This window comes from Podarcis muralis, chromosome 2, assembly GCF_964188315.1.
Source record: "Podarcis muralis chromosome 2, rPodMur119.hap1.1, whole genome shotgun sequence".
Taxonomy (NCBI): Eukaryota; Metazoa; Chordata; class Lepidosauria; order Squamata; family Lacertidae; genus Podarcis; species Podarcis muralis.
This window is the reverse complement of record NC_135656.1, coordinates 17,315,982-17,332,847: the sequence shown is the minus strand read 5'-3', so window position 1 is coordinate 17,332,847 and position 16,866 is coordinate 17,315,982. Positions and strand designations below refer to the sequence as shown.

Sequence of the window (16,866 nt, the reverse complement as noted above, 5' to 3'; positions counted from 1 at the left end):
TGCTTACTAACCAGAGTTCTTTAGGCAGCTTTAAAATACAATAAAATAGATAACGGTTACTAGGGCAGCACTAATATGTGTAAGTCTTCCCTCCCGTGGCCCAGTTGACTCTGCTGACCTGTAACTGGCTTTTAAAGCAACCAGATAGGAGTCGCTCAAAGCCTCAGGCTTCCTTACTAGGCTGCTGCTGCTGCTGACAGCTTCTGTTTCTGGTGAGAGATGCAGGAAGCCCTGTGGGACCAAAGGGATTAGCAGATGCTTCTCTGCACCCCAAGTCATAAGATGTTCCAACTCTCACCCGATGCCTGAATTGTTGCCTCTTATTTATTAAATGTAGCTCTTCACTGAGAACCAGGCCTTTATTTGCTGGGCTCTAGGTGGGCCCTTTGTTTTTACTATCAGGAAAGCCTGAAATATATTGCTTAACAAAATAATACATTTTTGTTTGAAGACATTTTAAAGGAGCAAAACTAATTATATAGTTTTGATGTATGGCACCACTTTAGAATCTCAAAGGAAATAACCAGATGAATCACACTTACTGAAGGCAGATGATTCTTATCTTTTCCTATCCCCTGCTTCTTTCTGTGTATCAGATTCGGCTTTATTCTAAATAATACATTGGGTTTTTATTAAAGAGATAAAGACTTGGTGTTTTGTTTACAAAGACAAGATATAAATTCTGTGTCAGGAGAAAGCATTATCTGACTTTGCCTAGGGAATCTCATTCTGGCAGAGGCTTGGGGTTGTATCCAGCTAAGTTTTACTCAGAGTAGATGCATTTAGATTATTGGATCCAAGACAGTATTTTCCATTAATTTCAATGGTCTGCTCTTCAGCAGAGCTAATATTGGATGCAAACCTTGGCATTATGAGCACAGAGCACTTGACAGTCTTATTTAGGATGCTGCACAACTGGTTTTATATTTTCAGAACAGTAACTTGGCTTCCTGAAGTGCAAATGGCTGAAAGCCTAATGGTTGGTGGTGGAAGGTTTGGAGGCACAACAGAGGAATCTGAAGAAACTAGCTTTTTCACAGCATCATAGTTATGGTTGTGTGCATGTGGTCCATGCAGTGAGACTTTGAAGTGCAGTTCTGGCAGGGAGTAGGCAGTACACGATGGGGCTGATTTGTAGCACATTCTCACTGTGTGACCTGTGGGGCCAAACAAAGACATGAAAGAAACACAGTTATCACTTCTGGTTCCCATCTGAAAGGTCCATAGCTGAGGGGAGATGCTGTGCCCCTGCTTTTTTGTGGGACAAATGACTATTTAGATGGCCTTGTGTTCAATTGGAGTCAGTGCTAGCTTGCATTGTGTTGTACTAGCATCTGTGAAGTCTCTGGCACTGTTTGGCTGAGCTGGTGTGCAAACATTCTAGCTCCTTGTAGATCAAAGTGGTCAGACTATTTTCCTTCTCTTGTGAGAGCTGGACTGCAAAATGTTCAACTTGGGTGGAATTGAAACCTCACAGTGATCCTATGGAAAGGGAGGAATGGCTTTGTGAAGTGGACTGACTAGAAAGAGTTCTCGGGAGGAGACGAAGGAAACTGATGGAGAAAGAAGCCCAGAGATGAGGAAGGAAAAAAGATCCTTTTGCTACCCACCTCACTTTAGATGAGGAAGATGTTTAGATGAGGGAACCAGGCACAGGGCCTTCTCGGTAGTGGCACCCACCCTGTGGAATGTCCTCCCATCAGATGTCAAGAAGATGAGTAACTATATCCTTTAGAAGACATCTGAAGGCAGCCCTTCATAATGTTTGTCAGATGGGTGGGCTGCTGCTGCTGCTGCTGCTGCTTCTTCTTCTTCTTCTTCTTCTTCTTCTTCTTCTTCTTCTTCTTCTTCTTTCTTTATATTTCTTTATTATTTATTTCTGTGCAGGCAGCCTGATTCAGGAGAAGACATTTGCTCAAATATACAGGTCAAGTTATGATGAGGGGCAAGGCCTTGTTACATAAGTATAAACAAGAGCATCGTGTTTTGTGTTGAAAGTTCTGAAGTGTATAAGACCAAGATGGTCTGGCAAATCTGAATTTGACTTCATGCTCTCTAAGCTGTGCTATTAATGGCGGTCACACCCATTAATAATAATGCACAAAGTAAAGGACAAAGATAATGTTTGCCAGTTTCAGAATAATAGTGCCTTGGATCTCAGAATCCTCTTTTAGGAACCTCTGACCCCAGGGATGCCCAAACTTTTTTCAAAGAGGGCCAAGATTTGATGAAGTGAACATGCATGAGGGCTGACCAAAGTTGTTGCCATGGGGACCAGTTTAGGCCTCCGAAACAGACTTTGGACATGTCTGCTATATGGCATCTTATTCGTCCATATTTCATATATATATATATTCTTTATTTTTTTACCAACAACCAAAACCCAACAGTGAAAACCCCCAGGTGGCTGATACATTGAGTATACATAATCAATAATAGCATATTCAAATCGACCATATGTACAATTCTATATACATTAACACTCCTCGCTCCACAAGGTTTATTTAACTTTTAACATTTTAATTGCCCCAAGTTGTTCAAATCTACCTAAATAATTCAAAACAAAAAAATTCCTTCCAGTAGCACCTTAAAAGACCAACTAAGTTAGTTCTTGGTATGAGCTTTCGTGTGCATGCACACTTCTTCAGATACACATGCATGCACACGAAAGCTCATACCAAGAACTAACTTAGTTGGTCTTTAAGGTGCTACTGGAAGGATTTTTTTTTGTTTTGACTATGGCAGACCAACACGGCTACCTATCTGTAACTGGAACTAAATAATTCAATATCTTCTCAAACCAATCCTCATTGTTCCTTTATAAAGCTTCTCAAATGAAGGAATGGTTGTCGAGAGCGGCATATAAATCAATCAAGGTTGAATTTTTAAAAAGTTACTTTCCTGACTTCTGCAAGCCTAACTACCAACAGACTCGCTTACAGTTTCTGCCTGGCAGAGTGGCATTATGTTTTTAATTTCTGGAGTAGAACATCTTATTTCTTTCAACATGCCAAATAGGGTGTACATGATTACATTTGTTGTAAAACTATTGATCTGTCATTCACATTTGAATGTTCAAGGGGAAGGCAAGTGAACAAGAGATCATGTTCATCAAGTTGTTTTCTGATTTAAGATGCTAAATAATGTAAAGTGTTTCAATTGTTGCATTTGAGCCCAGAAGCCTGGATTGGCAGCAGGCACGTGGGTTAAACCACAGAGCCTAGGGCTTGCCAATCAGAAGGTCGGCGGTTCGAATCCCCGCTACGGGGTGAGCTCCCGTTGCTCGGTCCCTGCTCCTGCCAACCTAGCAGTTTGAAAGCACATCAAAGTGCAAGTAGATAAATAGGTACCACTTAGTCATGCTGGCCACATGACCCGGAAGCTGTACACCGGCTCCCTCGGCCAATAAAGCGAGATGAGCACCGCAACCCCAGAGTCGGCCACGACTGGACCTAATGGTCAGGGGTCCCTTTACCGTACTTTACCACTGATCCAGCCTCTGTTCTCTCGTGCTTCACTGAGCTGCGAAGACACATTTTTCTTCAGGTAATGTGAGAACTTGAAAATCAGTCCTTCTCAGCATGGGTTGGTTAGGCCGATAAAGAAAGCTACTATCCCTACTGTAAATTTCATCACCATCATCATCATCATCATCATCATCATCATCATCATCATTTTATTTGTATGCCCCCTTTCCACAGTTAAAAACATTGCTCAAGGTAGCTTACGACATGACAAGATTTACATAATTACAAAAGTCATAGACAATAAACCACATCAAAAAAATACACAACCAAATGGAAAACAATTTCCACATAAATCAAAATCTAAAACTAAGAATGCAGCATTAATATCACAGTTTAAAATGCCATAGGTAAAAAATAATAGCAATAAAAAAAAATCATGCTTTTGTTTTGTTTTCCTTATAGGCTACAACCTTCTACATATTTATTCAACCCTTTCCAAGTCGCAACCTTTTATCTAAATACCAAACCAATTATCTATTCCTCTTTCCCCACCAGTGACTATAGATAAGCATGGAATAATATACATTTTATTTATTTTATTTTATTTAAAAATCACTTGCTACAAACAGATGCTGGTGCTAGTTTGTATGCTTATTATGTGCTGAAGTTAACTTGGATACTGTTTATTTTCTTCAAAATGGTTATACTCTGAAGTTACAGTATCTTTAAAGACACAACTTTAGAGGATCAGTTCATCCCCCTGTTTAAACCGTGGCAATTTCCCCTCTAAATAATAATGATGATGATGATGATAATAATAATAATAATAATGATGATGATGATGATGATGATGTATTACTTATACCACGCCCAATCCACTTGTTCTAAAGTGATTGTGGAAGTTACGATGCTTGCTGCTGTTTTGGAGATTATTGGCAGGTTTATTGGGTTTTAGTATATTGTTTAGTTGTTTTTATTTTTATTATTCTTTTATTCTGCAAACCACTCTGTGATTTTAAATGAAGAGTGGCAGGTTAAATAAGTTTAAACTCTGTATATCTCAGTACAGTAGAACCTCGGGTAATGTAAACTTTGGGTTGCGAAAGCGGCAAACCCGGAAGTATTTTTCTGGCTTTCGCCACTTGCGCATGCGCAGAAGTGCTCTATTGTGCTGCGTGCATGCGCAGAACAGGCACCTCCAGTTGCGGAAACCTCAGAATCTGAGCGGAGCTCTGGAACGGATCCTGTCCGCAACTGGAGGTACCGCTTTATAAGTAGTGCTCTGCTGCAGAAGTAGTAAATAACTTTTTTTAGACCGGATATCCAAAAGTTCAATACAAGCATGGGCCTTTTCTGTGGTGGCTTCCCATCTATGGAATACTTTCCCCAAAGCCTGGCGTTACCATTACGTATCTTTAGGCACCAGGTGAAAATATTCCTCTTTACCCAGGCCTTTGGCCATTATATAATCTATGGCCTATTAAATGGGAGAGGGGACTGTTATTATGATTATTTTATTTGTCAGCTTTGTATTATGTTTTTTATGATGATGTGTAAATTATGTTCTTCATGTTGCACACTGCCCCAGGATCTTTGGATAAAGGGTAGTATATAAATTACATCACAGTAATCAGATTCCATAATTTGGGCATCTGTGTCCAGGGCAGCTGTTTACCAGCTCCATATGGTACACAGACTGAGACCCTACCTGCCTGCGGACTGCCTTGCCAGCATGGTGCATGCTCTGGTTATCTCCCGCTTGGACTACTGCAATGCGTTCTACGTGGGGCTACCTTTGAAGGTGACCCGGAAACTACAACTAATCCAGAATGCGGCAGCTAGACTGGTGACTGGGAGCGGCCGCCGAGACCACATAACACCGGTCTTGAAAGACCTACATTGGCTCCCAGTATGTTTCCGAGCATAATTCAAAGTGTTGGTGCTGACCTTTAAAGCCCTAAACGGCCTCAGTTCAGTATATCTGAAGGAGTGTCTCCACCCCCATCGTTCTACCCGGACACTGAGGTCCAGCACCGAGGGCCTTCTGGTGGTTCCCTCACTGCGAGAAGCCAAGTTACAGGGAACCAGGCAGAGGGCCTTCTCGGTAGTGGTGCCCTCCCTGTGGAACGCCCTCCCACCGGATGTTAAAGAGAACAACAACTACCAGACTTTCAGAAGACATCTGAAGGCAGCCCTGTTTAAGGAAGCTTTTAATGTTTGATGTATTACAGTATTTTAATATATATTTTTTGGAAGCTGCCCAGAGTGGCTGGGGAAGCCCAGCCAGATGGGCAGGATATAAATATTAAATTATTATTATTATTATTATTATTATTATTATGCAGATTGCCTCATATCACATTTCTGTATACTAAAGAATAAACTTCTCATATGATGGCGCCCGTCAAATGCTACATTGCCATGAACAGGAGCCTGTCTTCACTTTAAGAAAGTAATAGAGGACTATTGCAAAATCCATCACTGGAGGAGCTGTTTCACTTTTATTTGCTGATTTGCATATATAAAAGAGCTGCTTGACTGATGGTCCCTCAGATCAATAACATACTCCATCTTCCACTGACAGCCAAAGAGCAGGAGGAGAGAGGAAAGCCTGACATAGCAAATAAATAACCTTGCAGGTGTAGAAAATGCCATAGAGTTGGAACAGCTTCTTAAGCAGATGTAATTATTTTATCGAACTTCATGAAATAGGTCTGATTCAAAGTTTGCAAAAGTCAGAGAAAGGGCTTCTTCTTTTGCAGGACTATTTTTATGTCATATATTTTGCCTCACTCCACTCTGATTACTTATTGAAACACATTTGAATGGTCATAATAACTGTGAATGCACCACCATGATCTTGGAAGATTCAGAGTTTGAAAAGAGAAGCTTACATTTTTGTCTTATGGCAAGCAAGCATATTTTCTTTCTTGTCTCTGTTACCCCACTTTCTCCCTACTCCTGTGGCACCTGCCCCCAGTCTCCCAGATTGCTCCCTTGTTCCTCCTACCCTCTCTCACTCACAATTTCTGCTCCACTGCTTGGGCATAGATCTTAGCCTTAAAAGAGCATAGAGCTATAGAGTGGGAAAGAGTGTCAATGTGTCACTCATCCCATTTCCTCTTAATCTCTATGTACTTTCAGGAGTGGGGAGAAAGGTAACCGCCTTCTCCAGGGACTCAGAGCCTTTGAGAGTGCCAGGGGGACAATTGCTCTCACAGGTGCCACATTGGAGATCCTAGCCATACAACAAATGGGTTGATGAAAATGACATTTCATCTGGGGCACCTAAGTAGTCTGAGCTGACTATAGTTAACTGTACGACTTCATCTTCAGTGGGTAGTGAAATGCCACAGGATTTCTGACTACAGTGGTACCTCGGGTTACATACGCTTCAAGTTACATACGCTTCAGGTTACAGACTCCACTAACCCAGAAATAGTGCTTCAGGTTAAGAACTTTGCTTCAGGATAAGAACAGAAATCATGCTCCGGCGGCGCGGCGGCAGCAGGAGGCCCCATTAGCTAAAGTGGTGCTTCAGGTTAAGAACAGTTTCAGGTTAAGAACGGACCTCCGGAATGAATTAAGTACTTAACCCAAGGTACCACTGTATTTATAAACACAACAAGTTCATGACTATTTATGAACACAACAAGTTCATGACTATTTATGTGGAAGATTTTGTGTCGTAAATCACCAGTTTTACAATTATTTTTAAGAATTTGATGTGCTGTTTGTTCCCTTCTTAAGACCAGGGGGTTTTTTTAGTGGGAACTTGGAAACACTGAGTTCCCTTACCTTTAAAAAATTAAATAATTGGGGGGGGGGTTGTCAGGTGGGCGGGGGTTGGAACAGATATACACCCAAAGTTGTAGCCAATTCTAATCCAGATCATTGTCTTATTGAGTTGATTAATCAAATCTCACATTTAGTCACTGCCCGGGGGGAGGGAGTGGCAGCACTGCAACCAGACCTTGCAACAAACAAACAAATGGACTTTGTGGTGAGTTCCCCCACTTTTTTCTTTTTTCTTTTCCTTTTTTTTTTTTTATTAGAAAAACCTTTATTATATTCCAGCAGTTAAAAACAAATATACATCATCCATAAAAGAAAAGAAAACATGAAAACCTAAAAGAAAGCAGAATATACAAAAACAAAATTGGATTCCTTACTGACTATACACTCAAACATTGTACAAATCTATAACATTATTGACTTCCCACCACCTCGAGCGAGCGGTAACTCAATACTACATTCAGCAGTGTCTTTATCTAATCATTGTTCTCACCTCGCGATTTTTATATTATGCCTACTGTGATTTTGTCATTTCCCAAGATCCGTTCCATGTATGAGAGAAATTTATTCCACTCGTTAATAAATTTGGTATTCTTCTGTTGCCTGATCTTCTGTGTCATTATTGCTGTATCCATATATTCAATTAGTTTGGTTTGCCATTCACTAATCGTTGGAACGTTGGCTGTTCTCCAATTCTGTGCTAACAGTATCCTTGCGGTTACTGTTGCATATTGAAAGAGGGTTTGGTCGTCTTTTTTGATTTCTTCCCCCACCATTCCTAAGAGGAATGCCTCGGGCTTTTTGGGAAAGTTATACTTTAGGATCTTTTTCAACTCATCGTAGACCAACCCCCAAAACCTTTTAACTTCTTCGCAGGACCACCACATATGAAAGAAGTCTCCCTCCTTCCTCTTGCATTTCCAGCAAGTCTTCTCCCCGGTTTTATACATTTTAGCTAATTTCGTTGGTGTGATGTACCATCGGTACATCATCTTTTCCATGTTTTCCCGAAGTCTGACACAAGCTGAAAATTTCATATCTTTATTCCAGAGTTTTGTCCACCTTTCATATTCTATGGGGTGTCCTAGGTCTATGGCCCACTTAACCATTACTTCTTTGATTTCCTCATCCATTGTATCCCAATCTAATAGTTGGTTATACATTTTTGTTAGCAGTTTAGATTTTCCCTCTATTATTTCTAGCTGGAACTTGGATTTATTCTTACTCATTCCGACTTTTTTATGTTCCCTCCAAACGGCGTTAATTTGGTGGTATTGCATCCACCCCGTTAGTTTATCCTTTAATTCCTCATAAGGTCTGACTTCCCAACCTTTGTCTGTTCTTTTCAGGAGATCAGCGTAAGTCCACCTTTTGCCTTCCATATTTAATTTTTTAATTACTAGAATATCAATAGGTGACAGCCACCATGGGGTGTCCTTTTCTACTAAGTTTTTACATCTGTTCCACACCTCCAGCAGCGCTCCTCTTATGATATGGTTGGAAAAACCTTTATGGACTCTCCCTTTCTCCTGCCATAAGTACGCATGCCACCCGAACCTGGCATCGAACCCCTCTAAATCCAATAGGTCGGTGTTATCTAAGACTATCCATTCCTTGATCCAACAGAGGCATGAAGCCTCATAGTATAGTTGCAGGTTCGGTACTGCGAAACCTCCTCTCTCTCTTCTGTCGGTGAGTAACTTATATTTAATTCTGGCCCTTTTGCCTTGCCAGATAAATCTGGACAAGGTCCTCTGCCAATCTTTGAACATCGTTGTGCCCCTAATTACCGGGATATTTTGGAATAGGAATATCATTTTTGGCAAAATATTCATTTTGATGGCGGCCATTCTCCCTTCCCATGAGAGTTGTAGTCTACTCCAACTGTCTAGATCCCTTTTACATTCTCTCCAGATCTTATTGTAGTTGTCCTCCACCAGGTTTATACTTTTTGGGGTAATCCAAATACCCAAATATTTAACCTTTTTCGATACTTTTATCCCGGAATCCAGCTCTATTTTGTTTTTTAGTTGTTCATCTAGATTTTTTATCAGGATCTTTGTTTTGATTTTGTTTAGTTTGAACCCGGATAACCTACCGAACGCCTCCATTACCTCAATGACTGTATTTATCCCTTTTATGGGGTCTTCTATTGAGACTACTAGGTCGTCGGCGTAAGCTTTTACTTTATATTCTTTTGTACCTATTTTAATCCCTCTGATTTCCGGCGTTCCTCTTATTCTATTTTTCAAGAAAAAAGCACTGCTTAAGACCATCAACACAGTGGCGTAGCATGGGTTGTCAGCACCCGGGGCAAGGCAAGTAATTTGCGCCTCCTAACCCTCGCTCTCTCTCCGCACCGCATGGCACGCCTGGCACCCCCCCCCTCCACAGTGGGCGGCGACCCGGCGGCTCGGATCGGATTCGCACAGCCAGCACTGCAGTGAGAGAGAGAGAGAGAGAGAGAGAGAGAGAGAGAGAGAGAGTGTGAGTGAGCCAGGTAGGAGCAGAGAGCTGCGAGTGCGAGCGCGCGCCCCCATGTTGCACCTGGTGCGGCCAGCCCCCCCTGCACTCCCCACGCTACGCCACTGCATCAACATGACCTTGATTTAAATGTAATGACAGGAAGATAGTTGGGCGCAGTTACTGGAGCTGGGGCCAGGCATTGTTTCGTTCCAATTTCCACAGTGATAACATTTAAACAAGAGAATACTAGGAATGACTCAAGTCTGCTGAGATGATGTGCCAGTACACAACTGTGTATGATCAGGCACAGGAGCTATAAAACTACTGTGTTGTCAGTTATCACAACCAATTGCAATGCAAGAAAACTCAAGACGTTTGGGTGGGTTAGCAGGCATCAATAATAAATAATAATATATTTTATTTATATCCCGCCCTCCCCAGCCGAAGCCGGGCTCAGGGTGGCTAACAATAATAAAATAATACAACATTCTAAAATCATTTAATTATAAAATTAATTCAAATCAAATTGATGGCAACCATTGGGCTAGAGTTCTGTGAAGATTGCCAATGGAGTGAGTCAGGCTGTGCCCTGGCCAAAGGCCTGGTGGAACAGCTCTGTCTTGCAGGCCCTGTGGAAAGATAACAAGTCCCGCAGGGCCCTAGTCTCTTATGACAGAGCGTTCCACCAGATCGGAGCCACAGACGAAAAAGCCTTGGCTCTAGTTGAGGCCAGCCTAACCTCTCTGTGGCCTGGGACCTTCAAGATGTTTTTGTTTGAAGACTGTAAATTCCTCTGTGGGACATACCAGGAGAGGCGGTCCCGTAGGTACAAGGGTCCTAGGCCATATAGGGCTTTAAAGGTTAAAACCAGCACCTTAAACCTGATCCTGTACTCCACCGGGAGCTAGTGCAGCTGGTATAGCACCGGGTGAATGTGATCTCACAGCGAGGACCCCGTAAGGAGTCTCGCCGTGGCATTCTGCACCCGCTGGAGTTTCTGGGTCAGTCTCAAGGACAGCCCCACGCAGAGCGAGTTATAATAATCCAGTCTGGAGGTGACCGTCACGTGGATCACAGTGGCTAGGTCAGGGAAAGAGAGGTAAGGAGCCAACTCCTTAACTTGGTGGAGATGAAAAAAATGCCGCCTTTGTTATAGCTGCAATCTGCACCTCCATGGAAAGGGAGGTGTCGAAGATTACACCCAAACTCTTAACGGACGGTGCTGGCACTAATTGTGCCCCCGCAAGAGATGGGAGGTGCCCCCCCAATCCGTCCCAGCCAAAGGACCTCTGTCTTCGAAGGATTTAACTTCAACCGGCTCCCACGTAACCATCCAGCCACAGCTTCCAAACATCTGATCAGTGTGTCTGGGGCCGAGTCAGGATGGCCATCCATCAACAGATAGAGTTGGGTGTCATCAGCATACTGATGGCAGCCCAATGCTACTGCTTTGGCAATAGCCAGATTCACAGCCACACTTCTAGGCAAAGCTATACTGTAACAGGTAGCACAACTGACATTAATTTGTCTAGAGTCAGGGAGTCATCAGCTTGGTGTAACCCCACTTGATTGATACATTTCTCCAAGGAGTTATAATGGGATTGTAGCTAATATAGCACCACATAGGATGGGCTTGCCCTCTCTGTCGAAACAGATGATTCTTTGTGGCTTTATCAGAGCCAAATAAATCTGTAAGACAGGCACGTAAGGGAATTAAGATATGGGCAGTGTTGTTTCAGTTTTCTATTTTTAAAGCTCTGCTTTGTAGTTGGCACCAGTAGCCCAATTGCAAGGTCAGCCTTGCTTTGGAGAGAGGCAGGCATCCTGCCATTCTGTCAGATGGGTATGAGATTAAATAGCAGAGGCCCACTGTGAAATGTGTACACCAGGCAGGATGCTCAGCAACGGGTATTCATGTGGCTATCTCATTTTGATTTCTCAGCCCTGTGTTTTGGCGACTTTTGTTACTAATCCAGCTTTGGTGTGGATTAAGGTTTGAAGCAAATACCCGCCTTCCTTACTCATCTTTCGAGGCCTCATGGCCTTTTGCATCAGACTGATTGGAGGAATGAGGGAAACCACATGCCTCTCCTACCCCCTCCTTCCTTTCAATGCGTGCCTGCAAAATCGAGCCTTCTTTCATTCCATGGAGAATGTCGAGTCCTGCTTTGGTGGCATCAGAATCTGCTTCAGTGCATGGAATGGCAGAGTGCAAATTCATGTCAGCCATTTGCTTCATGCACAATTTTCTCCAGTGTGTTTTCCCAGGACTGGTGTCAAATGTAGAGATGTCGCGGTTCAAAGAAGAACATCCCTTTGGGAATAAACTCCCCAATTTGCCTGCTTGATAGCATAGATGTTGCCTTAGTTTTCCTGTCAGTCCCTGTAATTCAGGATTGGTTCTGACAGTGCTTTCTATCATCCCTCCATTATTTTAAGTGACCTTCAGATGGTATCACTGGCTCCCTAATCCTGGGCATTTTCTCTAACACATCTCGCCTCCTTGCAGCCCAACAGAATATTAGCAGTCATCGTGAGCCTTTCTGTAACACGTAGTTGCTGGCACAGCATGATTTAGGGTTGGGATGTTAGTATTTTTCTCTAGGACTTTCTGTTTAGTATGTTTAACTTGATGCTTCTTGACCTGATAAGGATTTTATAAATACAGAGTACTGGCACAGTGTTCGCTAGGTCGTTGGCTCCCTTCTTGTGCAGTTGCATTGTCAAGCAGACATTTGGCACAAAACCACGATAATCTGGCTTTCTTGTTCATCTGGAAAGCGTGAGCGGGGGGGGGGGGGGAGTATTTTCAACTTTCCCCTCAACTTTCCCTGCACAGTAAGCATGGCTTATGCAGTGCCCAGCCTTCTCTGTGCATGGAGGCTCTCTATGCAGTTCAGAAACCTCTTCATTTCCTGCTGCAGGAATTAAGGTAAAGGTAAAGGACTGCTGGATGGTTAAGTCTAGTAAAGTCGACTATGAGGTGTAGCACTCATCTCACTTTTCAGGCCAAAGAAGCCGGAGTTTCTCCACAGACAGCTTTCTGGGTCGTGTGGCCAGCATGACTAAACTGCAACTGGCACAACGGAACACTGTGATGGAAACCAGAACGCAAGGAAACGCCGTTTACCTTCCTGCTGCAGCCGTACCCAGTGCTTTAGAAAAAAAACACTGCCGGTACCTATTTATTTACTTGCACTGGTGTGCTTTTGAACTGCTAGGTTGGCAGGAGCTGGGACACAGCAACGGGAGCTCACCCCGTTGTGGGAATTCGAGCAGCCAACCTTCTGATCAGCAATCTCAAGAGGCTCAGTGGTTTAGATCACAGTGCTACCAGCGTCCCATTATACTTTATTATGCTTAATGTGACAATGATGATGGCAAAGGCATGGGCAGCAGTGCACCTTTGGTGGTGGCAGCTCAGAACTCATCACCCTACAGACCCTTTCACCATGCTTGCCATCTACACATAACACATGTAATCTCAATATTTGATTGGCTTCCTCAATACTTGTTCCTAGATAAGCTACACATTTTTCTATGTTTGGCAACTCAGTGTTTGTTTTGGGGGTTCAAAGTTTGCTGTGCTTTCACAAATGCATTGCAACGTACTTGGAGGGCCTTTCACATGCAAACAAACTGTGCAAGACCTCCTTTTAGACCAATTCGCAGCTTATGCTTGCATGTAAGCCTCATTGACACAAATAGGACCTGCTATCTAATTTGAGAATTGAAGCACGGTCTCCACTACCAACTCTTGTTGGTTCTGCACAAGACAGTCATAATCATTTTTTGTATTTTCAGGATGTTGTGGAAGCAATATGGAAGACTATAGTTATCAAAATTTTGAAAACATTTTGCCCTATTTTTATTGTTTTCATTTTTTCCCCCTACAGCTCAGCAAAATTCACCAAAAATCCATGAAGGCTGGTGGGCTTATAAAGAGGTGGTCCAGGGAAGTTTTGTTCCAGGTAGGTGCTAAGTTTCCAATCCAGTGGTTGTGTGGGTTGCTGCTCTTTTCTGGCATATTTACCAGCATGTACTATTTGATATCATATTTAACAGATTGAGAAGTACTGATACTTGTACACCTGTGCACTGTAACAAAAATCTGAAGAACATATCAGATCAGCACTATATTTTTTTCACTTTAGCCACAGATGCATTGTTACATATTTGGAAGGCCTTGTGGCTTTCTAACTTCCTTGATTCCCTCCTCCCAAACCGTACATCTTAAGCTTCTTTTATGTGAAGTCAAGGGAGGAACAACAAAGCTTGCCGTTGCCGTCGGCTGCAGTTGTGTGCATTCAGTCCTCACTGAAATCTGTGGGGCCCTTCTTTTCAAGAGATCTTAGAAAGGCAGACTCTTTAAAATTTTTTCTGAGCATTTTCCAGAGAACGACAGCCGCAAGAGTAGAAAGAAATGATCCTAAGTAATGAAACAATAGGGGAGACTGCATTGTAATTGTAGGGAGAGACTGATTCCGTAAAGAATAGAATGCTGGTCTATCTTCCACTTGGCTATGTTGATGATTCAAAGTCTAGGAGTGTTTTCTTTGGCTCAAACAACAGGCACCTTCCAAGACTAGGAGATTTTCTTTGGGCATATGCTTTTGTGAACTAGAACTCCTTGTTGGATGCCTAGAATGTGATCCTCAGTTGCCAGGTTGCGTGTGTGTGTACACATATATACATGGGTGCAAAGGGGGAAAGATGTAAAGGTTGGCATTAAGTGAAAACGGAACACAAAAGTACAGTCTGACAATTCTATTAGTATTTTAATGTGTGCAAAATGAATTTTCACTGAAACAGTACACAGTGATAACACAATCATCTTGGCAGTGTTGAATGGGATAGGAAACCATTGTCTCTATTTAGACCCAAATGAATAAAATTTCCCAGAAAGGTGAATATATTCAGTAAGGATTCTGCAGGCAAGAGGAATTTCTCAGGATATTTAGATGTTTTGGAATGAGATAATTGGAAATATGGATACTGGTATATGCTAAGTACTATAAAACCTAGAGGGAAGATGCAGTTTTCCCTTCTGTTTGGGATATGTGGGCACATGTCAGAGAGTTGTGATAAGCCCAGTATTTCTTTATGCATGTCCATTATGCGTCCCCAACTGATTTGGACATACTCAGTCTTTAGCGCTGCCACACCAGTTTACACATGACACATTTATGTAAATTGCATGCTGACCGTTAGATCAGAGAGCTTATTACACAGCACATACCTTTGCCACATATTATTAAAAATGCCAAACAAAAATGTCTTCTTCCCACAGTGACTAAGGGCTTGTGTATCCAACTATTCTAGGATAACAACTCACAACTTGACATAATCCTCTGATTTTGCTTCAGCCCCTGAACATCTAAACAAGATAGAAGTGGGTTGCAAGAGAGCCCACTATGACTAGCAAGATTAAAGGCTCTTTCATCCTGGAATTGGCGATCATGTAAATAGTAGCAGACTGTATATCTCTGGTATATGAATTTTGTAGAAAAACAAAGTGATTTGTGAATGGCCTTCGATACTCATTAGTAGTAGAAGTAGCCTACTATTCTCACTGAGGGCATATGTTTGAACATCCTGGAAAAATGTATATTCCTCCCTTCTATCTCATTCTTCTTTCAACTACAGAGTTACAGGGATTGAATGTGGGACCTCATTCAAACAAAGCATATGTTCTATCACTGAGCTATGGCCTCTTTCCTGTATTATACAGAATGTGTGCATGGTATTAACTAGTTCACATTTTCAAATGTCAGTGCATAATATTGGCTTTCTGAGTGCATCTTAGAAACACTTGAATTAACAAACAATAAAAAAGAACCGCAACTGTTTCTCAGGAGTGCAAAGCAACTGCAAATCCATTTTGTCAGCCTCTGCCTGGAATGCCCAGCAAACTCAAAGCTACTCCCTAAATGTCCAAGTGTATAACTAGAATATTAAGTAGAACATGCTAAGCAATTCCAGATTCATGCTCCAGGTCCTGTAGAGATTTGTCTTTGGTGAGCACTTCATAAAATGCAATCATATGTTCCATTCTGTTTTCGTTATTTGCTCCAGAGGCTGACAGGCCATGTTAGCGATGTGTTCAGTGACTGCCTTTTAGTTTTTGTTTATCCTTTTCCTAAATCCCAAGAACATGTAGAGATTTGCAGTAATGTATCCAAAGGAGATGTTTCTCTTGGTCTAATGTCACTTGATTTGGGCAGCTTTGAAACAATTGAGAGTGAGCATGCTTCCATTAAGGAATTAATAATCAGTTGATACATATTCAGGTATTTGTATTTGGAAGTGAGAGCTGGAACATAAAGAAGGCTGATCGCCGAAGAATTGATGCTTTTGAATTATGGTGCTGGAGGAGACTCTTGAGAGTCCCATGGACTGCAAGAAGATCAAACTTATTCATTCTTAAGGAAATCAGCCCTGAGTGCTCACTGGAAGGACAGACCCTGAAGCTGAGACTCCAATACTTTGGCCACCTTGTGAGAAGGGAAGACTCCCTGGAAAAGACCTTGATGTTGGGAAAGATTGAGGGCACAAGGAGAAGTGGACGACAGAGGATGAGATGGTTGGACAGTGTTCTTGAAGCTACGAGTTTGACCAAACTGCGGGAGGCAGTGGAAGACAGGAGTGCCTTGTGTGCTCTGGTCCATGGGGTCACGAAGAGTCAGACACGACTAAACGACTAAACAACAACAACATTTGTCTTTGATTCAATTAAAAAGGCATCTAAAAAGCATCAGTGCTAGGGGTGGGGAACCTAGGGCCTTCCAGATGTTGTTTGACTCCTAACTCACACCAGCGCCAATCAGCATGGCCAATGTCTGGGATGATGAGAATGGCCGCTTACCCAGTCCTGGGGTGTGTGGCGGTTGTAGCCCATCACAACTGGTCCTGACCCCTGGGAGCAAAACTGGACTGGGCGACCGACAGTTGGGAAATCCCTGTGTTGGCCACTAAGGAGGTCAGGAGTTTCTGCCAGTCCCAGTTTTCAATTCAGGCCAGTCCATGGGGTTGGGACTTTGGAGCCTCAGCCTCAGCCAGGATGGCCAATGTCTAGGGGATGAAAACTGTAATCAAACAGCATTTGGAAGGCCACAGATTTTCCATTCTTGTAATATAC

At 42.5% G+C, this 16,866-nt stretch overlaps 1 protein-coding gene across 5 annotated transcripts in view; it reads left to right on the top strand.

Moving 5' to 3' along the window:
• Positions 1 to 16,866, top strand: part of CA10 (carbonic anhydrase 10) — a 342,227-nt gene that overhangs the window by 55,516 nt on the left and 269,845 nt on the right. For 4 of the 5 annotated variants that reach the window (XM_077923947.1, XM_028711158.2, XM_077923948.1 and 1 more), the window contains exon 3: positions 13,625 to 13,699. In XM_077923947.1, the coding sequence (XP_077780073.1) occupies positions 13,625 to 13,699 (75 nt within the window). Of the gene's footprint in view, positions 1 to 13,371; positions 13,414 to 13,624; positions 13,700 to 16,866 lie in introns of those variants that run through there. The other variant, XM_077923950.1, reaches the window with a different exon arrangement.